Below are 24,317 nucleotides of genomic sequence, written 5' to 3'. Positions count from 1 at the left end.
GTGGGTGTAGGGAAAAGTGTGGGTGATGGAGTGTTTGGGGGGATGTATGAGAGGGGGTAGTGTGTTTGCCTAAAGTGAAAGCATTGGGAGTGGGATAGGAACACAGATTGTGTGTGTGTGAACTTCAGAAACAGAAGCAAGATTCGGCCATCTGGCGTGTTGAGCCTACTCCATCTTAAGATCTTGGCTGATCTGGCCATGGATTTAGATCTACCAACCTGCTTTCTCCCCATACACTTAATTCCTCTGCTATGCAAAACTCTATCTAATTCTTTCTTAAATATATATAATGAAGCAGTTTCAACTGCTTCGTGGGGCAGAAAATTCCACAGATTCACTACTCTCTGGGAGAAGCAGGTCCTCCTCTTCTCCATCCTATACTCCCCCAATTCTTGCGGCTTGTCCCCTTGTTCTATTCTCACCAACCAGTGGAAAAGCTATACTACCTTTATCTTATATATCCTTTTCACAGTTTTATATATTTCTATAAGTTCCTCATTCTTATGAATTCCAGGGAGTACAGTCCCAGGCGATTCAATCTCTCTTCATAGGCTAACCCCCTCATCTCTGGAATCAACCTGGTGAACATCCTCTGAACCACCTACAAAGCCAGTACATCCTTCCTCAAGTAAGGAGACCAGAACTGCATGCAGTACTCTAGATGTGGCCTCACCAGTACCTAGTACAGTTACAGCAGAACTTCCCTGTTCTTAAATTCCATCCCTCCATCAATGAAGGCCAACATTCTTTATTACCTGTTTTACCTGCAAATCAACCTTATGTAGTTCATGCACAACCACTTCCAAGTCCCTCTGCGTAAGAGCATGCTGCAATCTTTTTCCATTTAAATAATAATCTGATCTATTTTACCATCCAATATGGATGACCTCACATTTACCAACATTGTACTCCATTTGCCAGACCCTTGCCCACTCACTTAACGTATTTATATCACTCTGCAGACCCTCTGTGTCCTCTGCTCAATTTATTTTTCTGCTCAATTTAGTGTCATCAGCAAACTTAGAAATACAACTTAGTCCCTGCTTCCAAATTATGCATGTATATCATGAATAGTTGTGATTGGCTACTGGAGATCTAAGTATACAACATTCACCTGCTCCCCTCTATCCACTCTGCTCATTATAGCCTTAAATAACTCCACTGAATTTGTCAAACATGGTCTTCCCTTCCTGAATCCATGCTGCATCTCATCTGCCTGATGGAACAATTTCTATCCAGATGTCTCACTATTTGTTCCTTAATGATACCTTCAAGCATTTTCCTGATTACAAATGTTATGCTCAGGCCCAAAATGTTGGTTATTTATCTTTGCTTCATAAAGAATGCTGTGTGACCTGTTGAGTTTCTCCAGCACTTTTGTTTATTGAACTACAATCGCAGAGTCTGTAGGCTTCCTTGTTTAACTCTAATTGTTACCTTTTTTGGCCTACATCCTTTTTTAAACAGTGGTATGATATTCGCTGTCTTCCAATCCACTGAGACCTGCCAAGATTCCAGAGAATTTTGATAAATTATCACAAAAGCCTCTTTTTTTCAGTACTATAGAATGCATTCCATCAGGACCAGGGGACTTATCCACCTTTGGACCCACAAGTTTGCTACCTCTTTCATGATGGAGATTGTAATGAGGTCCTCATTTCCCATCACATACATAGCATCACTCTTTGGCATGTTAGACATGTCCTTCACTATGAAGATTGACATAAAATAGTCTTTCAAAGTCTCAGCCATTTCTGCATTACCCAAACTAATTTCTCTCATCTTCCAAGAGACCTACCTTCACTTTAGGCACTTTTTTCCACTTAATATTATCATTAAAAAATTTCCTATTTGTTTTTATATTTCGTGCTAATTTTCTTTCATAATCTATTGTCTCTTTCTTTACTGCTTCTTGGTGGTTCTTTATTGCTTTTCAATGCTTTCCTAATCTTCCAGCTTCCCACTACACTTGGCAACTTTGGATGCATGAGTTTTTAGTTTGATGCCGTCCTTTATTTCCTTAGCTATCCAAGGCTGACTCTCCCCTCTCTGTGCTTGCTTTCAACTGGAAAATACATTTGTTGAACACTGTGAAAAATCTCTTAAAGTTTTCCACTGTTCCTCATCTGTCCCACCACATGGCCTGTTCCCAGTCTGCACTAGTCAACTTATTTCTCATCTTGTTGCCTTACTTGTTTAAGTATAAATCAATGGTTTTAGATCAAACTATTGCACCCTCCATTTGTATGAGAAATTTCATCATATTGTGATCCCTCTGTCGAGAGGATCCCTAATGACAAGATCATTTATTTTCCGTGTCTCACTGTATGGAACCAGGTCTTAGATAATATACTCCCATATAGATTCAGTTACATGTTGTTCAGGAAAACTACCCTGCCATTCTGAAATGCAACAGATAATTTCTTGGTTTATTGCCTGTGCCACTGCAATGTTATTATTTGGTGGCCTATAGACAACTCCCTCCCACTAACCCTGTCACACATTCAGAGGACAACTCTAGAGGTTAGACACTGAGTGAAGCTTTTTTTCCACACTGTCCTGTCACACATATCCAGGGCAGGGACAGAACTGAATAACTGGGAAATCGGGAAATAAAAGATAAAAGAAAGCAAAAAAAGACATGTTAGATATAGGTTTTCAAGCAGGTTCAAAGTAACTGTCCTGTTAAATTCCAAGGGCAAATAAGTTTTTAAATTTTAACTTTTAAAATTTTTAATTTAATTTCAAAAATGTAAATTTAGATATAAAGCATGGTAACAGGCCCTTCTGGCCCAAATACCCCAAATAACTGACAACCTCCAGACATTTTGAAAGGTGGGAGGAAACATGGAGCAGGGAGAATGTGCAAACTCCTTGCAGACAGAGCCAGATTCGAACCGGTCACTGGCACTGTAATAGTGTTTTGCTAACTGCTACATTAAGCATGCTGCCCTCATGTTTAATCTTAATTGCAATAAGACAAGATTGAAGTTCCCTTTACATTGTCTTGCACAAAAATTCCTGGTGCATCAGGACAAGGATCCGTTTGAGAGTTGAGCTCTCTCTGGCCTCTTGTGGTAACAGGTACTTTGAATGTCTACGTGGAAGAGGACCTGCAGGAGAAGAGGCTGGTCTGGAATATGGTAATAACTCCATTACTGACGTGGAAACTTGGCCGAGTCAGAATCCACACAACTCAGAACTGGAAGGTAACAGACCCGACACCGTGATCCCTGGACTTGTCACTGAATGATTGATAAGTCCTTTATAATGTTAACACAGGAAGAGATGTACTCAGGCATGAATGAGAAGGATGGGGAGAACAGAGAGTTAAATGAGGTGTGCACTGATAATCTGGAAGGATGTGTTGACATTAGAGAGGGTTGTGTCCAGAGGAGTTTCATGACAATGAAAGGGTTACCATATATGGAATGTTTGATGACTCTGGACAGTACTCGATGGAGTTTAGAAGTACGACGGGGGATCTCATGGAAACCTGTCAACTCATACAATCCTGAAGGTGTAACAAATGCAGAAATCCCCCTGCCTTTCTCTGTCAAAGGAATACACCAGTAACCTTTTAAGAGATCAATCTTTGTAAGAAATTTAGCCTTCCCACCTTATCTATACAATCATCTATTCTGGGGATAGGGAACGCATCAGTCTTTGTCACCAAGGTTACCTTTTGATAATCTATACAAAACCTAATTGAGCCATCTGGCTTAGGCACCTGAACATAGTGTGAACTCCAATTTGAACTTGATTTTTAGATGATGTCATTTTTGAGCATATAATCCACCTCTTGATCCAACAATCTGCTCTTCTTCTGATTAACTCAGTAAGGATGCTGCTTAATAGGCTTAGCATCATCAACTTCCACATCATGACAAGCCACAGAAGTTCTTCTTGGAACATCTTGGAATATATCCTTAAATTTCATAAGTAATGCCTTCATTTCTTCCCTTTCTGATTTAGTCAAATGCATTAACTTGGTATCTAAGTTTTGCAAAACTATAGAATTTTCCAGCCTGGGGCTTATCACTTTCTGTGCTCCATGACGTTCCATGAAACTTATCTCCTCCTTACTTTTCTCTATAACTAGCACCTTGGTTGGAATCCTAGTCTCCTCCTCAGTCATTTTCTCAAAGTAAGGTTTAAGCATGTTCACGTGACAGACCTGTATCCTCTTCAACGATCAGGTGTCTCAATGACATAGGTGACCTGGTTAAATTTTGATTTCACCTTTTATGGTCCTGAAAACTGAGCTCTAAACGGGTTTGACTGCATTGGAAACAAAACCAATACTTTGTTGCCAGGTTTAATATCCCTAAATTTTGCTTTTTGATCATACTGAATTTTCATTTTTCCCTGAGCAGTTTTTAAATTTTTCCTTGCCATCTCGCAAGCCTGATGTAATCTGTTTTTAAATTTTAAAACATAATCCAACAGATTTGATTGTATATCATTATGTATCCACTGTTCCTTCAACAATAGTAATGGACCCCTGACTTCATGACCAAACACCAATTAAAATGGACTAAAGCTAAGAGATTCCTGAGTTGCCTCTCTAACAGCAAACAATAACAAATGGATTCTTTCATCCCAATCATTATTTTCCATGCAATAAGCCCTCATCATATTTTTTAAGATAAATGGAACCTTTCCAAGGCCCCTGACTTTCAGGATGATAGGTAGATGACACAATTTGATGGGCTCCCAATTCATACACCACCCGTTGAAATATTCCAGACATAAAATTACTCCCTTGGTCTGATTGAATTTCCCTTGGTAAGCCAAACAGTGTGAAAATTTTTAGCATAGCCTTCATAATCATCTTTGCCTTAATGTTTCTCAGGGGAATAGCTTCTGGAAACCTTGAAACTGTGCACATGAGTGTTAACAAATATTCATTTCCTGCTTTGGTTTTTGGCAATGGGCCAACACAATCCACTATCACTTGAGAAGGGCTCCCCAAAAGCAGGGATGGGTTGTAAAGGTGCCACTGGTGATTCTTGATTAGGCTTGCCCACCAGTTGACAAGTGTGACAGGTTCTACAAAAGTTCACAGCATCCTTTCTTAATTTCAGCCAATAAAACTGTTTCCTTATCTTTTCTACCGTCTTCTTCACTCCAAGATGACCTCCTAAAGGTGTACTATGAGCCAAGTTTAATATTTCATTCCTGTAAGTTTTGGGAATTACAACTTGTCTTATTACTGCCCAGACATCACTGGCAGGTATCACTTGTGGTCTCCACTTTCTCATCAATATTTCATCTTGAACAAAGTAACCTACTGGCACAGTTTCAATTTCCTAGTTAGACAGAATCTTACCTCTTATCCCAGCAAGATCAGGATCATGCTTTTGTCTGGCTATTAATTCTTCTCTTGACAACAGCAAATCTGGATTCTTAGGTTTGTCCTCAATGCTTGCCTCCACTACAGGATCACCACAGACTTTCTCTACCTCTACCCTTTTTCTAGACATGGCTCTAGTAATAGCACACGCAGGGTAGATTTCCAAATTCTTTTCGGACTCAAAAACCAATGGCTTACTTGTGAGTTTCATTGCAGGTATGACTTTACCCTCTGCTAAATCATTCCCTAACAAAGGAGAAACTCCATCCACCAGCAGACTTGATCTTATCCCTATCGTAACTGGGCCATTAACTAAATCTGATTTCATCACTCTTCTATGCAAAGGTATAGGCTCTGTAAATTCACATCTCCAGTATCGGTCTCCTCACCAAAATTCAAAACGTTGCTTAATACAAGCGATTGGGTTGCTCCAGGATTTTAACTGGCACTTGATTGGATCCTTCTTTAACCAAAATGAAACCTTCAGTCATGAATGGTTTAAAAAAAATTCCCTAACTTTCTCACTCTGAACACAGGCAGTTGGTGCCACCCCTTTCTCTTTCTTCCTTTTCAGTACAAGACAATTTGCTATTATGTGCCCTGGCTTCTTAAAACAGTGGCAAATAACACTCGAAAAATTTTCCTTGACCCATTTCTCTTGCTCTCTTCCTTTAACCTCACTTCTAGATTTTCTTTCTACTCTACTTGGATTATCAGCAGTATTCCTTTGAAAGGTTTTCCCTGGTGTCCATTTAGGCTTGTGGGTTAAAGCATATTCCTCTGCGAATTTAGCCAATTTTTGCCAAGTTTTTATATTTTTCTCTGCCAAGTACACTTGAATATCGTCACAAACACAATTTTTAATCTCCTCAATCAGAATGATTTCCCTCAATAAATCAAAGTTATTTTCTACTTACATTGCGGCACACCACCGATCAAAACACACAACCTTCCTATAAGCAAAATCCAGGTAAGATTGGGCTGATGCCTTTTTTTAAACTCCTGAAATTTTGTCTATAAGCCTCTGGAACTAGTTCATAAGATCGTAATTCGTAATTAGCTGCTTGTTGTACAGTGAGACACAAGTACATCTGTTGGGCTTTCCGTTTAAGAACACTTTGTAGCAGGAGTGACCATTGGTCTGGTGGCCATTTTAAATTTACAGCTACTTTCTCAAAATGCTGGAAATACTGGTCTATTTCAGCTTCCTCAAATGGGGAACTAACCTCACTTCTCTACTGACCAGAAACCTCTCCTCCTGACCAGCACATGGGTTTTGGGCATCTCCCTCTCCTTAGGTTAGGGTCTGCCTCTATTTAGCTAGTTCTAGCTAATGTTTTCATTCCTTCTCTCTCTCCTCCCTTGTGGCTGCCCTTTCCTCCATTTCTGCCTGCCTTACTGCTTCCCATTCGGCTTTCCTTTCTGCCTCTCTTTTTTCCCCTCTGTCTCTTCCCTTTCGGCCTGCCTTACTGTTTCCTGTTAGGCTTTCCTTTCTGCCTTTCTTTTTTCCTCTAACTCTAGTTTTCTCAAAACCAACTTTACTTCCACTGAAGTAAAGAAATTTCTCCTTTGGAAACTGTTCTAATGCAGTTTCTTCAAATACCCCCTTTCCTACATAGCGCTTAACAGTTCTTACTGTAAGAAGTTTTAACTTGCCAACTATAACCATCAGTTCTGACTTTTTAGCCATTTTTAAATTAACCACTGAAGGGTTCGCTATAAACTGGTCAATATTCATAGTTGCTGGTTTTTCTGCTGGTGATTTATACACTCACCGTTATTTTTAATTTCAAGCTGGAGCTTGAGTCAAACTCAGATGACTGATAACTAAGCACAAGTCAATTGCCCCTAAAGCTTCCAAATTGGTTTGACCCAGATGATTCCCCCAAATTATGATACAAGATCAAACCAGTATCCACAAAAAAGGCATATCACACAGGGGTAAATATGAACAATTACTTTATTTACAAAAAAAATTCACCTTCAAACTTCAATTCAAAATCCCTCCCTTATTTAACAATGCCCACTGGTTACTATGCAAATTCCTATAACAGTGTAAAACTAATAAATTCCCCAGCCTAAATATAACATATGTAATTAAAGTCTATGTTATATTTCCAACCAGCCCACAGAAAAATTTAGCCACAAAACACACAAGACTCACAAAACTTCAATCTCAACTGAAGCAAAGATCATAAACAAAATTCAGTTTGTTTGGTAAACTGAAACCAAAAGATCTTTGAGAGAGAGAGAGAGAGAGAGAGAGAGAGAGAGAGCAAAAAAATTCGAAGTTGTCTTCTTGTGTTCCTTGCAGAGAGAGGAACAACTGGCTTTGTCCGGATCCTTCTGGCTGCCTTTGGAATGTTCATCCTTTTTGAAATCCCAACATTCTAAACTGTCCTCCAGACCATGACTCATCCTCTGGGCCTTCTTCCACTCCACAGCACCACCCAGTGGTGGTTTATCATCCAAGTCCAGAAATTTTTAGATCATTTTTCTGCACATGCTCAGTCCATCTCCTACTCTCTCAGCAGTTCACCTTCACCTTGGCTCTCTAAGGCAAACTGTCACTTTTTAACATAAAAACCACACAACACATAGGGCAATACACAACACAGAACTCTGTAACACTGGTGGCATTATGACACCAGGTATCTAGGATCTTGTATTCTACCATCAATGGTATTAATCTATTTGGAACCAGGGGTATTTTTGGGGACAGCCCCCCTTTGATTCCTAGATATTGATTAATTTTATTTCAAATTAAGATAATTTGTTTTAGCATAGGGCTGCCTGTTTTCGCAGATAACAGTTTAGTGTTCTATTTATAAATAATGTCCTCAACTACCTTCTCACCTACTCCGTGCAGATCTATTTGTGCCCAGGATGGTACACATCCCCCTTCAAAGAGCGAGGTGATGTATCTTGACTGGGCTACCCAATAGCATTTCTTGAAGTCTGGCATTGGTAATCTGCCCACACATTTATCTCAGGTTAATTTTTGCATAGAGACCCTGGCTACCTTTCTATTCCATAGAAATGTTCTTACTCGCAAGAGCAATTTTTGGAAGAATCCCTGGGCAACACCACGGGCACTGTCTGGAAGAGGTTCTGAAGTCTCGGTAATACATTCATTTTAACACAGTTGACCCTGCCCACTAAAGTTATGGGCAGGGACATCCATCTATTTAAGTCCTCCTCAATTCTCCCAAGGAAGGGGGTATAATTTAGTTCATATAAATTATTCAAATTATTGTCTATTCTGACTCTTCGATATTTAATCGTGTTTTGTGGCCACTTTAAATAGCTATTTTCTTGGTATTGACTGAAACATCCCTTAGTAAGTGGTATAATTTTGCTCTTCTCCCACCTAATCTTGTAGCCTTTGATCTCCATAGTCTTCCAGAGTAGAGCGCAGTTTGGTCAACAAGTTAGCTGGGTCTGTCAGATGTATCAGTACATCATCGACAATAAGTTGATTTTATGTTCTTCCTGGCCTACTCTAAAACCATGGATATCTAGATCTTGGTGAATAGCTTGGTCTAGTGGCTCCATGGCTAATATGAACAGGGCTGGAAATAGCAGGCACCCTTGTCAACTTGATCTTGTCAGTGGGAAAGTTGGAGAAATTTGTCCGTTGGTCACAATTTTAATCTTGGGCACGTGGTACAGCGCCCTTATCCAATTTATAAAAGTTGACCCTAACCCCAACTTTTCCAGCACTTTGAATAGAAAATCCCACTCCAATCTGTCAAATGTCTTTTCTGCATCCAGGGCCACAGCTAGACTTCTCTTGTTTCTGGATTGTGCCAGATGCATTATACTCAAAAGTCTGCCCAATGTTATCTATTGCCTGTCTTTTTTGCACAAAGCCCACTTGGTCTTTATTTATTAGTTTTGGCAAATGTTTTGCCAGGGCTTTGGTCAGTATCTTATAACAGGGAAATAGGTCTATAAGAAGGTGGTGTTGGGGGATCTTTGTCTTTTTTAAGGTTCGTCATAGTGATTATTATTGAAAAAATTCTGAAGGGTATGGGTCTCCATTGCCTGGTCTACCACATCCATATAGAGCGGCATCAGTAAATCTTTAAATTCCTTATAAAACTCAGGTCAAAACCCATCCTCCCCTGGAGACTTGTTAGTCTGCAGTGAATTCAATGCTTTTCTCTTCTTCTGTAAAGGAAAGATCTAGGCCTTCCTGTTCTTCTGGGTCTAAATTTGGTAATTCTAAATTTAGACAGGAACTCACTGGCTTTATCAGACCTCCTTGTCAATTCTGATTTATATAGGCCCTCGTAGAATTCCATGAAGGTTCTCAATAATCTCTTTTGGTCTAGGGGTGATCCTGTCATTCCCAGTTTGTGCCACATTGATTGTCGTTGAAGCCAAGAAAGGACTTTGTGGGCTCTCTCTCATAGTATTTTCATTTTATCTGCATTATGGCCTTTTCCATGCTGTGTATTTGGAGCATATTGTATATCAATTTTTCATTTGTTTGAGCCTCTGATGGTCCTCTGAACCTAATCTTTGGAAATCCTTTTCTAGATGAGTAATTTCCAGTTCTAATTCATCTACCTCCCTCATATGTTCTTTTCCTTTACTGTTTTGGTGCACCAAACAGGATGGCCAAGTAGAACTAAAATTCTGCTGATCCATATATCTCCATTCCCTGCATAATCTTGTGTTTTGTCAGAAGCCTATCAAATGTTACTATTGTATCTGCTTACCCTAATGATCCTGGTCAGCCAACCCCAGACTCCCACCACTCCCAGTGCAAACTATTTGCCTTGTACATTGCCTTTAAACTTCTCCCTCTCCCCCCCCCCCCCCTCCACCACAAATAGATGTCCTCCAGTATGTGATTTTTTTTTAATTATGGAAAAAGATTCTGACTGTCTACCTTATCAAAGCTTCTCATAATTTTATAAACCTATCAGGATTGGTGCTAGAACCATATAACAATTACAGCACGGAAACAGGCCATTTTGGCCCTTCTACTTCACACCAAACTAATTACTCTCCTCTAGTCCCACCTACATGCACCCTGCCCATAATCCTCCATAAATGTGAGGTTATCCACCTTGGAGGCAAGAATAGGAGAGAAGATTATTAATTACCTCAATGGTGTCCAATTAGGCAAAGGAGAGATGCAATGAGTCCTGGGTATCGCTGTGCCCCAGTTATTGTAAGTGGGCATGCAGGTACAGCAGGCAGTGAGGAAGGCAAATGGTATGTTGGCATGCATAGTAAAAGGATTCAAGTACAAGAGCAGAGAGGTTCTACTGCAGCTGTACAGGGCCCTGGTAAGACCACATCTGGAGTATTGTGTACAGTTTTGGTCTCCTGATCTGAGGAAAGACATCCTTGCTATAGAGGGAGTGCATAGAAGATTCACTAGATTGATACCAGGGATGGCAGGACTTACAGATGAAGAAAGGCTAGATCGACTAGGCTTATACTCGATGGAATTTAGAAGATTTTTTTTAATATAATTTTTTATTTTTCACACTGTGAACCATATCAACCAAAATACATACAAAGAGCATTTTCTCCCCTTTTTTCCCCCTACCTTCCCTCCCCCCTTCCCACCCCCCTCCAACATATACGATACAATTAAACCATTAAACAATGTTATCACACAATGAAAATAAACAAGAAAAATGTGTCATCTACTTTTACACACTGAATCAAATCATTTTCTTTTCTTGTAATTTTAGGGGGTGGAGGTCCAAGGCAAACCCTCTCTGTTATGTTCCATGTACGGTTCCCAAATTTGTTCAAATAATGTGACTTTATTTTTTAAATTATATGTTATTTTTTCCAATGGAAAACATTTATTCATTTCCATGTACCATTGCTGTACTCTCAGGCTCTCTTCTGATTTCCAAGTTGACATTATACATTTTTTTGCCAAAGCTAAGGTTATCATAATAAATCTTTTTTTGCGCTTTATTGAGTTTGAGGCCTAATTCTTTACTTCTTATATTACTTAGAAGAAAGATCTCTGGATTTTTTGATATGTTGTTTTTTGTGATTTTATTTAATACCTGATTTAGAGCTTCCCAAAACTTTTTCACTTTCTCACATGCCCAAATTGCATGTACTGTTGTTCCCATTTCCTTCGTACAGCAAAAACATCTATCTGATAATGTTGGATCCCATTTTTTTAATTTTTGAGGAGTGATATATACCCTGTGTAACCAATTATACTGTATCATGCGTAACCTTGTGTTTATTATATTCTTCATAGTTCCAGAACATAACTTTTCCCATGTTTCATTTTTTATCTTTGTTTAAATTTTTTTCCCACTTTTGTTTGGGTTTATAGCTTATTTCATTATTTTTCTTCTCTTGCAGCTTGATGTACATGTTTGTTATAAATCTTTTAATTATCATTGTGTCTGTAATCACATATTCAAAGCTGCTTCCTTCTGGTAATCTCAGTCTGTTTCCCAATTTATCCTTTAAGTAGCCTTTCAGTTGATGGTATGTGTCACATTTGTGGCCCGAAATGTGAAGTTAAGGAAACATTAAACACAAGTTTTATCAGGTAAAATTCTTAGTGGCTTTATTCTCCCGTTTCCTTTGTTCTCCTGCTTGTGTTCTTATCTCTCTCTCATACCACGTGACTTCCGGTACATCTCATACATATTCATTATCATGACATCCCTCCTTTAATCAGAAATAAACTTTACCTTCACTTACCAATATCCCTCAGAAACTTACAAACATCGTAACTAATGGTAATACTATAACTCAACTACATAAAGTTTACTTCCCACAGCACTCATACATGCACTTTATGATATAAGATTAAAATACTGTCCCAAAGTTCTTATTAAAACTATGGCACAAAGTCTTCGTATCGTTTGGGCACTTTCCGGTTTCGTTTCGGCCTGCCTGCGATATTGTCGTCGCTTCTCGGTTGTTCACTCTCGGCGTCGGAAATACTGCTCGCCATGGCTTCAGGTGTTTCTGGCGCTCTAGTCACTTCATCAGGAGTGCTGGTAACTGCCTCTGGAACATCATCAGGTCTTTCAGTTTCAGCATCTCGTATTGGCCTTTCAACCTCTTCGCTCGATGTATCTCTGGACTGGTACCTTTTTACACCTGAGACATTTCTCTTATACAGGACTCCAGTCGGAGACTTGACTATCACCATACTGCCACTTCTGGATACGACAGTATAGGGTTGATGGTAATAAGGTGTGTCTAGCTTACCACCAGTTTCATGCCTCACTAGAACATTATCTCCTGGCATGATGTCTGAGTACTTGGCTCCACGTTTCGAATCTGTGTACAGCTTTGCTGCCCCTTTCTTTTCAGCATCGTGGTCCCTCATCTCCTGGTCGTCTCGGATTTCCTTTATTTCTGGCATTTTGGTGCGGAATTTTCTCCCAAAAAATGCTTCTGCAGGACTTTTTCCAGTGGTTGCATGAGGCATTGCTCGATAGACAGCCACATAAGATAGCAATGCTTCTCGCCAATTTTGTCCTTCTGCGTGTGCAATCCTCAATCGTTTTTCAATGGACTGATTTTGTCTCTCTACTTCTCCATTGGCTTGCGGCCATTTCGGAGTTACTTTATGATGGTGGATACCTGTGGTCCTCATGTATTCCGTAAATGTCTCTGAAATGAAATGTGGACCATTGTCAGAGTATAATGTAACAGGTAATCCATATCTTGCGAATATCTCTGCTAACGCTTGTATTGTTTTTTCAGTGGTTGTGGACTTCAACACCACGTACTCATAGTATCTGGTGTAGTAATCTATCACTACCATAATTGATTCACCCATCGGTAAAGGTCCAAGAAAATCAACAGCTACGTCAATCCATGGTCCTGTCGGAAGTTGCGTACTCCGGATCGGTTCTGGCGGATTACTCCTACTTGTGATTTGACATCCGTTTCAAGTTTTAACAAATTTCTCTGCGTTCTTATCACAACCTGGCCACCATACCTTGGTTCTGAGGTTTTGCTTGGTACCAACAATACCTAGGTGTCCTTCATGCGCTAAGGATACGATCTTTGGTCTCAATCTTTGCGGAATCACCAATCTGCAACCTCTCAATACACACTGTCCGATGCAACAAAGTTCGTCTCTAATGGGAATGTAAGCCTTGTGAGTACACTTGTCCCATTGTCCACTCTGTATGCATTCTCTTACTTCCATGAGCTCTGGATCACGTTTGGATTCTCTCTCGACTTCCTTCGTAGTCACAGCTTTTGGTGTCGCCTGAATAGCTACGAAGCGTACAAAGCTCTCTGTTTCTGTTCCCAATTCTGACTTGGATTGTGGACCACCATCCTTCACCAATCTGGACAGCGGATCAGCAATGTTTGTTTTCCCTGCAATGTGGATTACTTTATATTTGTAGGGTTGTAGTCTGAGTACCCATCTCTCTATTCTGGCACATGGTTTGGATCTAGGTGCATAGATCACCTCTAATGGCTTATGATCTGTGATGAGTTCAAATTCAATGCCGTATAAATATGCATGGAACCTCTCACAGGCCCATACAAGTCCGAGTGCTTCTTTCTCTGTCTGAGAGTATCTTCTCTCCACATCTGATAACGATCTGCTGGCATAGGCAATGATTCTTGGTCCTTCATCATGCATCTGGACCAACACGGCTCCTAAACCAACCGGGCTGGCATCCGCTATGACTTTGGTTGATGCCGCCGGATCGTAATATCCAAGAGTTTTTGCATCTGTCAGGCTTTGCTTCAGCGCTGTGAACGCTTTCTTCTGCTCAGATCCAAAATGAAATGGTACACCTTTCCTGGTTAGTTTCCTTAGTGGTTCTGCCACTGTCGCGAAATTAGGAATGAACTTTGCACAAAAATTGACCAATCCTAGGAAACTCCTCACTTCTGTTGCGTTCTGAGGTGCACGTGCATCTGCAATAGCTTTCACCTTGGCCTCTGCAGGGTTTAGTCCTTTCCGTATAAGTCTGTGTCCCATGAAGTCCATTTCTGACACACCGAACTGGCACTTGTTTCCATTCACGGTAAGGCCTGCCTCCTGTAGCCTAGATAGTACACGCCTCAACCGTTTGTCATGCTCTTCCTTCGTTGGTGCATGGACTATGATGTCGTCAGAAATGTTGGCAACTCCAGGAATGCCTTGAATCACTCGATGGATTTCATACTGGTAGATCTCCGAAGCTGCATTAATTCCAAATGATAGTCTCTTGTAACGATACAATCCACAGTGAGTCACAAATGTTGTCACATCTCGGGAACCTGGATCCAGCTCTAATTGATAATAGCCCCACTTCAGATCAACTACCTTGCTGGTAGTTAGTTCTTGAAGTATTTCTTCCACTGTTGGTATAGGATGTCATTCTCTAATTATAGCTTCATTGGCCATTCTCATGTCAACACATAGTCTTATGTCACCCTTTGGTTTGGGCACAATCACTATGGGACTGACCCATTGTGTCGAATGTTCCACCGGTTCAATTATGTCTTGTTCAATCAATTCTTTAATTTTGGCTTCGACTTTCCCATGAAGTCCAAACGGAGTTCGGCGCATTGGTTGTGCCTTGGGTTTGACCGTTTCATCTACCGCTAGCTTCAATTGTCGACCTTTCAGCTTTCCTACTCCTTGGAAGACTGCGGGGAATTCTTGCTTCATATCCTCGTATGACTGAATTGAATTGACACAAGCTCCAATATGAAGTATTGCCAGGTCTTGCGCTGTGCTTCTACTCAGCAATGGTTCTCCCCTCTCTTCTATGATCATAAACTCTGCTTCGGTGTACTTATCTCCAGCTTCAACAGTTGCAGTAAAACATCCAATGGTCTGCAATGGCTTGGTTGCTGTGTATGGATACAGTTTCTTGGAACACTTCTTTGAGGTACAGATGATCTTTTTCCTTTTCAACTTCTCCCATAAATGTCGATCAATCACATTACTGTCACTGCCTGAGTCTACAATGACCTGAACTGTCACTCCACCAATGATCACTGGGACCTTCTCATGACGTACTTCATTCAACGTAAATTGGTAACAACTCTGTTCCTCCTGGGTATCATCATCGTCACCGTCTATCTGGCGAATGGTCTCTTTCTTTCCAGGATACTTTCCTTTCCCCCAGGCTTTGCCTTTGGAAGTTGTACTCTTCCTCTTCTGGTCTGCATTGGACTTGCTTTTGCACTTCTTTGCAAAGTGGTCCTTACCTCCACACTTTCTGCAAACTTTGCCTTTGGCCGGGCAATATGGGTCTTTTCCAAAGTGACCTCGGTTTCCACATCTATAACACTCCACGTCATGTGTCGGCGTATATCTTGGCTGGTTATGGCGATGTGAGAGCCTCTTAATTTGCTGACTTGAGTTGTCTTTCAGGGTCATGGTATGAAATTGCCCTTCAACAGCCTCTAATACAGCAGCAATGGTTAAAGCATCGGTGAGTTCCAACTCACTCCCTCTTTCCAGTAGACGTCTTCTGAGTTTATCTGATCTGCAGTGCTGTACGACTTGATCCAATAATTGGTTGTCCAAATCAGCTGGCATGTAATTGCATCCAACAGCTAGCTGGCGTAGTCTCGTCATGTACTGAGCAATTGTCTGGCCATCTTCTTGTCTCGTTCTCCGAAACAAATGGCGTTGAAATGTAGCATTCGGTGTCACTACATAGTGTGCATTTAATGCATCTACCGCTTTCCGGTACTCATCCTTTCTTCCAGTATTCAAAAGTGTCTTAAATGTTTCCCGAACTGCAGCTCCAGCAGTGAAAAGAAGTAACGCCCTTCTCTGCGCTTTTTGTTCAACCGTACCGGTATCTAGAAATAGGCCACGACTGTCGGTGTAGGATTCAAATTCTTCCAGCCATGCCTTCCACTTCACACTTACAGTACTTGCATCACCAGTCGGGTTAAAATGAGCAATTCCACTATGTGTTCAAAAGTCACAGTTTGCACCAGCCATGAGGAAATATTCCAGCCCCAAAAGTACTAAGCAAAGAGAAAATTCTTATCACCTTGAAGTTGTCTGTAATCCTCTGTAATCTTGTTTAGTCTTTAATTTTCTTCAAGCTTCTTTCATCCTCGTCGCCAATGTCACATTTGTGGCCCGAAATGTGAAGTTAAGGAAACATTAAACACAAGTTTTATCAGGTAAAATTCTGAGTGGCTTTATTCTCCCGTTTTCCTTTGTTCTCCTGCTTGTGTTCTTATCTCTCTCTCATACCACGTGACTTCTGGTACATCTCATAAATATTCATTATCATGACAGTTTGCAAACATTGTACCATGAGTTATTCCATATTTGTACTTCATTTGTTCAAATGTTAATAAATTATTTCCCAAAAAACTATTTTCTATTCTTTTAATTCCTTTTCTCTCCCATTCTCTAAAGGTAAGGTTATCTATTGTAAAAGGGATTAGCTGATTTTGCGTCAATAATATTTTGGTATTTGCTAATTTGTTTTTTTCCTTTCTAAGTGAATCTTCTTCTATATATTGAGTAAATGATGCAGTACTGGTGAGCTTTTATATAGGACCAGCTTTTCATCCCACTTATAAAGTATATGTTCTGGTACCTTCTCCCCTAATTTATCTAGCTCTATCTTAGTCCAATCTGGTTTTTCCCTTGTCTGATAAAAATTTGATAAATACCTTAATTGTGCTGCTCTATAATAATTTTTAAAGTTTGGTAACTGCAAACCACCTTGGTTGTACCTCTCTGTTAATTTATCTATCGTTATGCTTGGTTTCCCCCCCTTTCCATAAAAATTTCCTTATTATTCTCTATAGTTCATTGAAGAATTTCTCTGTTAAGAGAATTGATAACGATTGAAATAAGTAATGTATCCTTGGGAAGACATTCATTTTAATGCAATTTACCCTCCCTATAAATGTTAGCGGTAATTCTTTCCAATGTTCTAAGTCTTCCTGCAATTTCTTTATTAGTGGCTGATCATTTAATTTGTACAAGTGGCTTAAATTATTATCTAACCTAATACCTTGGAATCAGATTGCTCATGTTTGCCATTTAAATGGTGATTCTTTTTAAAATTCTGTATAATCCGCATTACTCATTGGCATCACTTCACTTTTCTTTGCGTTGATCTTGTACACTGATATTTCTCCATATTCCTTCAATTTCTTATGTAGTTCTTTTATTGCTATTTCTGGTTCTGTTAAGTATACTATGATGTAATCTGCAAATGAACTGATTTTATACTCCTTTTCCTTTATTTTTATCCCTTTTATTTTATTTTCTGTTCTTATCAGTTCTACCAATGGTTCTATTGCTAAAGCGAACAGTGAGGGAGATAATGGACATCCCTGCCTAGTTGACCTGCTTAATTTAAATTGGTTTGATACATATCCATTTACTGTTACCTTCACCAATGGTCCATTATATAATGCTTTAATCCAATTAATATATTTTTCTGTAGATTGAACCTCTGTAATCCTTTGAATAAATAATTCCATTCTACCCTGTCAAAGGTTTTTCTGCGTCGAAAGCAACAGCCACTGTTGGCTTCTTATTTCCATGAACTGCATGAATTAGATTAATAAATTTACAGACATTATCCGCTATTCGTCTTTTCTTAATAAATCCAGTTTGATCTTGTTTTACTATTTTTGGTACACAGTCGGCCAACCTGTTTTCTAATAATTTTGCTATTATCTTATAATCTGAATTAAGCAAAGATATTGGTCTATATGATGCTGGTGTTAGTGGATTCTTCCCCATCTTTGGTATTACAGTAATTATTGCTGACTTACATGAATCTGGTAAGTTTTGTGTTTCTTCTATCTGGTTCATTACTTCCAGGAGAGGAGGAATGGAATTTAGAAGATTGGGGGCGGGGGGGGGGGTTCTTATAGAAAAGTATAAAATTCTTAAGGGATAGGCTAGATCCAGAAAGGTTGTTTCATGTTGTTGGGGAAAACCAGAACCAGGGGTCACAATTTAAGAATAAGCGGAGTCTTTTAGGACTGAAATGAGGAAAAACATTCTCTCAGAGAGTGGTGAATCTGTGGAATTCTTTGCCACAGGAAGTATTGAAGCTGGTTCCTTATCTATATTTGAGGGAGTTAGATTTAGCCCTTGTGGCAAAGGGGATCGGGGGTATGGGGAGAAGGTAGGTACTGGGCACTGAGTAGATGACCAGCCATGATCAAAATGAATGGTGGTGTAGGCTTAAAGGGCCAAATGGCCTACTCCTACACCTATTTTCTATGTTTCTATTCCCCTCCCATCCATATACATATCCAATTTTTCCTTAAATGGACCCTGCTGCCACTACTTCTTCCGGAAGCTCATTCCACACAGCCACCACTCTCTGAGTAAAGAAGTTCCCCCTCATGTTACTTCTAAACATTTGCCCCTTAACTCTTAACTCATGACCTCTTGTTTCAATCTCTCCTACCCTCAAGGGAAAAACCCTATCCTATCCCTCTCATTATCTTAAATTCCTCTATCAAATCCTTTCCCAATCTTCTACGCTCCAAAGAATAAAGACCTAATTTGCTCAATCTTTCTTTGTAATCTAGATTCTGAAACCCAGGTAACATTTTTGTAAATCTTCTCTGCACTCTCTCTACCTTGTTGATATCCTTCTTATAATTCAGTGACCAGAACTCCACACAGTATTCTAAATTTGGCCTCACCAATGCCTTGATCAGTCTCAACATCACTTCCCAACTCCTGTATTCTGTTCATTGATCTATAAAGGCCAGCATACAAAAAGCCTTCTTCACCACCCTATCCACATGAGATTCTACCTTCAGGGAACGATGAACCATTATTCCTAGATCTTTCTGCTCCACTGCATTCCTCAATGCCCTCCCATTTTCTACGTATGTCCTGTGTTGATTATTCCTTCCAGAATGAAGCACTTCACACTTCTCAGCATGAAACTCCATCTGCCATCTTTCAGCCCACTCTTCTAAGCAGTTTAAATCCCTCTGCAATCTTTGAAAACCTTCTTCATTATCCATAATTCCACCTATTTTAGTATCATCTGCATATTTACTAATCCAATTTATCACCCTATCATCCAGATCATTAATGTATATGACAAACAACAATGGACCCAATACAGATTCCTGAGGCACCCCAGCCTCCAGCTTGACAAACAGTTATCCATTTGACTATCTCAAAATTAATACCTAATGACTGAATCTTCCTAACTAACCTCCTATGCAGAACCTTATCGAAGGCCTTACTGAAGTCCATATAGACAACATCCACTGCTCTACCCTCATCAACATTCCTAGTCACGTCTTCAAAGAAATTCAACAAGATTGGTCAAACGTGACCTTCCACGCATAAATCCATGTTGAATGTTCCTGATCAGACCCTGTCTCTCCAGATACTTATCTTATATATACTCTCTAAGAACGCTTTCCATTAATTTTCCTACTGCAGACGTCAAACTTACAGACTGATAATTGCTAGGCTTGCTCCTCGAACCCTTTTTAAACAACGGAACCACATGTGCAAATGCCAATCCTCCGGCACTATACCCATCTCTAATGACATTTGAAAAATCACTGTCAGAGCCTCTGCTATTTCCTTACTAACTTCTCTCAAGGTCCTGGGGAAAATCCTGTCGGAACCTGGAGACTACCCTTTGTATTGATTTTCACCCTGTTTGCTATAGCCACCTCGTACTTTCTTTTAGCTTTTCTAAGATTATTTTTATATTCAATGTATTCTTTACACATCTCCTTTATTCCTTGTTTTTTATATTAATTGTAGGTCTCCCTCTTTTTTTGAACCAAGTTTCCAATATCCCTTTCCATGGCTCTCTCAAACTTTTGACCCTGCCTTTTAATCTAACAGAACACAAAGATTGTGTACCCTCAAAATCTCACCTTTAAAAGATCTCCATTTCTCTACTACATCCTGCCCATAAAACAAATTGTCCCATTCCACTCTTTGTAAATCCTTTGATGTTGGTTAAATACTGTATATGCCAATGACTTAGTTGAGATTGCCTGTGTTCTGATGAGTAAATCTGTGGCCACACAATAATTGGTGGGGTGGCAAACAGTGAGAGAAATTGTGAAAAGATGCAGATGGACATAGATCAGCTGGAAAGTTGGGGTGGAGCAGTGGCAAATGAAATTAAATCCAGATAGATGTAAGCTAATGCATTTTGGGTTGTTTAATACTGACCAAACATATACAGGAAAAGGCAAAGACCTTGGAAGCATTGATTTGCAGTGAGACTGTGGGGTGCAAGTTCATGTTTCAAAGAAAATGCATCATATGTGGATAAGGTAGCAAACAAGGCAATTAGCTTTGTAGGTAGAGGTGTTAAGTTTAAGAATTGGAATATTGTGTGCTGTTCTGGTCACCACATGAGGGAAAGGATTAGGATGAAGGGCTTGTATCCATGCTGTATAGCTGCAGAAACATTTTTACCAGGGGTAGGACCGAAGGTCCTCAGAGGAGTGATGATACGAATTGCGGAAGGTGAAACTCAGAGCAATTTTTCTTGGCAGGAGTGATGATACTTGGTGGGACTGACGTTACTGGGTGGGGGTGTTGTTAGTAGGCAGTGGCATTACTGGGAAGTGGCAATACTGGGAAGTGGCATTACTGGGAGTCACGTTACTGGGGAGAGGCGTTACCGGGGAATGGCGTTACCGGGGAATGCCGTTACTGTGATTACTGACACTCTGTATCTGCAGTTGCTGTTTGAAGCAGTTGGAGGAGGTGCAGACTTATCATACATTGCCATTGATGATGTCATGTTGGAACTCACCCAGTGTTCAATGATAGGTAAGTGATGGCCAGTCCTCTGACCGCGGCTGTGGATATGGATGTCCTGCAGTCCCTGCCTGCTCTCCACTGCTCTTGGTCCACAGGTGACAGGTGGCAAACCAACCAGTGGTGTTCCTGTAAGAGACTCCTGGAAGCTCGGCAACTTAGAGTCCTGCTGCCTGTTTTATCTGCCTTTTCCTTTCCCATAGTCCAGGCACAGGCTGGCATATTTGTAAGGATGGCAGTCATTTCTTGAAGCTGACAGGTGACATGGCATGCCAACTGGACCCATTTGCACAGGGACAAAGTAGGGATAGCAAGCAAGGGCTCCCCCAGGGTCTGCTTCTGTGATACCTGATGGTTTCACCTCACTGTAAAATATAACCATGGGTGCCGTTGGCATAAGGTGATGCACCAACCCTGCCATGCCATCTGGTGGCAGTGCCTACAGCCCCCAGTAAGCCCCATTGGGACGTTCGCACTAGACAGAGTCTGTGATCAACGGGTGAAGGAGCGGGTGCAGAAAGAGAGAAAAAGAGGAGGGAAAAGGAGATGGAGGGATAGGGAGAGAGAATAATGGGAGAGAGAGGGAGGAGGAAGGGAGAGAATGAAAGACAGAGAGAGAGAATGGGAGAGAGAGGGAGGAGGGAGAGCAAAAGAGAATGAAAGACAGAGAGGGAGAATGGGAGAGAGACAGACAGACAGAGAATGGGAAAGAGGAAGAGATGGGGGGAGAGAGAATGGGAAAGAGACAGACAGACAAAGAGAATGGGAGAGAGGAATAGAGAGAGGGGGAGAGAGGAAGAGAGAATGGGAGAGAGAGAATAGGAGAGAGGGAGAGAGAGAGAGAAAGGGAGGAGGGAGGGAGAATGATAGAGAGGGCAGAAAGAGAGGAGAGAGAAGGGAGGGGAAAGAGAGGGGGAGAGAGAGAGGGGCAGGTGAGAGAGAGAGAGAGAGGGGTGTGTGTGTTTTGTGTGTGTGTGTGTGTGTGTGTGTGTGTGTGTGAGAGAGAGAGACATCGAGTCAATGAATGCGCTTCTTTTCCCAGGTGCTTGTGACTTTGAAGATGGCCTGTGTGGATGGAGGAATGTCCTGGACCCAGAAAAAGACAACGTGGACTGGAACTGGAGCAGCGGCAAGGCCCCCAGCCGCTTCACCGCACCATCCCACGACCACACCCTGGGCACCTGGGAAGGTGGGTTACAAATCCTGCTGGCATAAGGTCATCACCTTTGGATCAGGGACTGTGCCTACAACAACTTCAAAGTCCAGAAGTTTGGGCCAAACTCTGTGCAGTGAGAGCAGTGAAAACCAATGAGCAGGAGTATTCCTCCCCACCTCAGAGTCTGGGGACTCTCACAGTCTGTGAGCAGCAACACTCAGGTGCTGGGGTCACTTGTCTCTGTCTGTGATCAGATGAAGTAGCCCAAGAAATAGTGGATGCATTAGTGATAATTTTTTCAAAACTTTTTAGATACTGGATTAGTTCCTGAGGATTGGAGGGTGGCCAACGTAACCCCACTCTTTAAGAAGGGAGGGAGAGAGAAATCGGGAAACTATAGAACAGTTAGCCTGACATCGGTTGTGGGGAAAATGCTAGAGTCAGTTATTAAAGATGTGATAGCAGCACATTTGGAGAGTAGTGGTATCATTGGACAGAGTCAGCCTGGTTTTGTGAAGGGAAAATCATGTCTGATTAATCTAATAGAATTTTTTGAGGATGTAATCAGTAGAGTGGATAAGGCAAAACTAGTGGATGTGGTACATCTGGACTTTCAGAAGGCTTTTGATGAGGTCCCGCACAGGAGATTAGTGTACAAACCTAAAGCACACTGTATAGGAGGTATGGTATTGAGGTAGATAGAGAATTAGTTGACAGATAAGAAGCAAAGAGTAGGAATAAACAGGTTCTTTTCAGAATGGCAGGCAGTGACTAATGGGATACTTCAAGGCTCAGTGCTGGAACCATAGTAATTTGCAATATATATCAATGACTTAGATGTGGGAATAGAAAGCAGCATATCCGAATTTGCAGATGACACAAAGCTGGATGGCTGGGTTAGCTGTGTAGAGGATGCTAGAAGGATGCAGGGTGATTTGGACAAGTTAGGTGAGTGGGCCAAGGCATGGCAGATGCAATATAATGTGGAGAGAAGATTATTACCTAAATGATATCTGTTTAGGAAAAGGAGAGGAGATGCAACAAGACTTGGGTGTTGCTGTGCATAGGTCATTGAAAGTGGACATGCAGGTTCAGCAGGCTGTGAGGAAAGTGTTGGCATTCATAGAAAGAGGATTCGAATACAGAAGTAAAGAGATTCTACTGCAGCTGTACCGGGCATTGGTGAGACCACACCTGGAGTATTGTGTTCAGTTTTGGGCTCCTTATCTGAGGAAAGACATTCTTGCCATGGAGGGAGTGTAGAGAAGGTTCACTAGATTGATACCAGGGCTGGCAGGACTTGCAAATGAAGAAAGGCTGGATTGACTAGGCTTATACTGCTAGAATTTAGAAGATTGAGGGGGTCCTTAAAGAAACATAAAATTCTTAAGGGATTGGATAGGCTAGATGCAGGAAGGTTGTTCCCGATGTTGGGGAAAACCAGAACCAGGGTTCACAGTTTATGGATAAGGGGAAAGTCTTTTAGGACTGAGATGAGTAAAAAATGTTTTTCCCAGAGTGGTGAATCTGTGGAATTCTTTGCACTGGGGGTCATTGTCTGTGCCTGAAATGACTCAGGTTGTGCCCAAGGTCACTAGGGGTCACAGTCTCTGACCAAGGTCGCTGAAGTCCAGGTTTGTGCCCAAAGTCACTGGGGGTCATAGCCTGTCCCTAGAGGTACTGGAGATCTTGTCTATGCTCAAGGTTACTGAAGGAGAGCCATTCAATCTAGGGAAGGTGACTCTGAGGGAAGGGGTGTGAGGGATTGAAGTCATTGGATGTCAGTCAGCTTGTGCCCAGAGTTGGGTCAGGGGGGAGGTCAGAGTGCCCAGGGAGGTCACAAAGTTAGTGGGAGACTCTCACTCACACCTTCCCAAGCTGACTGCTGAGGAAGGAATATTTAGCATGGGTTGAGGAAGGAAGAAGACTGATGGGGGTGAGGAGAAGTCAGTGGCAGGCGGAGATGGTGTGGCAGGGTGAAGGGTGATGAGGTGGGGTGGTGCTGACACACAGTGGTAATGTTCTGCACTGCCTGGCTTCTATTGCTGTGAGTAGGACTCCTCCCT

At 41.1% G+C, this 24,317-nt stretch overlaps 1 protein-coding gene across 1 annotated transcript in view; it reads left to right on the top strand.

The window, feature by feature from the left end:
* The window catches only part of LOC138744810 (apical endosomal glycoprotein-like), an 88,863-nt gene that overhangs the window by 47,578 nt on the left and 16,968 nt on the right, over window positions 1–24,317 (top strand). Inside the window, exons 9-11 of the mRNA XM_069901911.1 lie at window positions 3,085–3,209; window positions 21,017–21,107; window positions 22,138–22,284. Coding sequence (XP_069758012.1) covers window positions 3,085–3,209; window positions 21,017–21,107; window positions 22,138–22,284 — 363 coding nt within the window. The remainder of the gene's footprint in view (window positions 1–3,084; window positions 3,210–21,016; window positions 21,108–22,137; window positions 22,285–24,317) is intronic.

The sequence above is a fragment of the Narcine bancroftii genome, chromosome 1 (assembly GCF_036971445.1).
Source record: "Narcine bancroftii isolate sNarBan1 chromosome 1, sNarBan1.hap1, whole genome shotgun sequence".
NCBI classification, from domain to species: domain Eukaryota; kingdom Metazoa; phylum Chordata; class Chondrichthyes; order Torpediniformes; family Narcinidae; genus Narcine; species Narcine bancroftii.
Note: the sequence above shows the minus strand (reverse complement) of the source record. Positions and strands in the feature narration are given on the sequence as shown.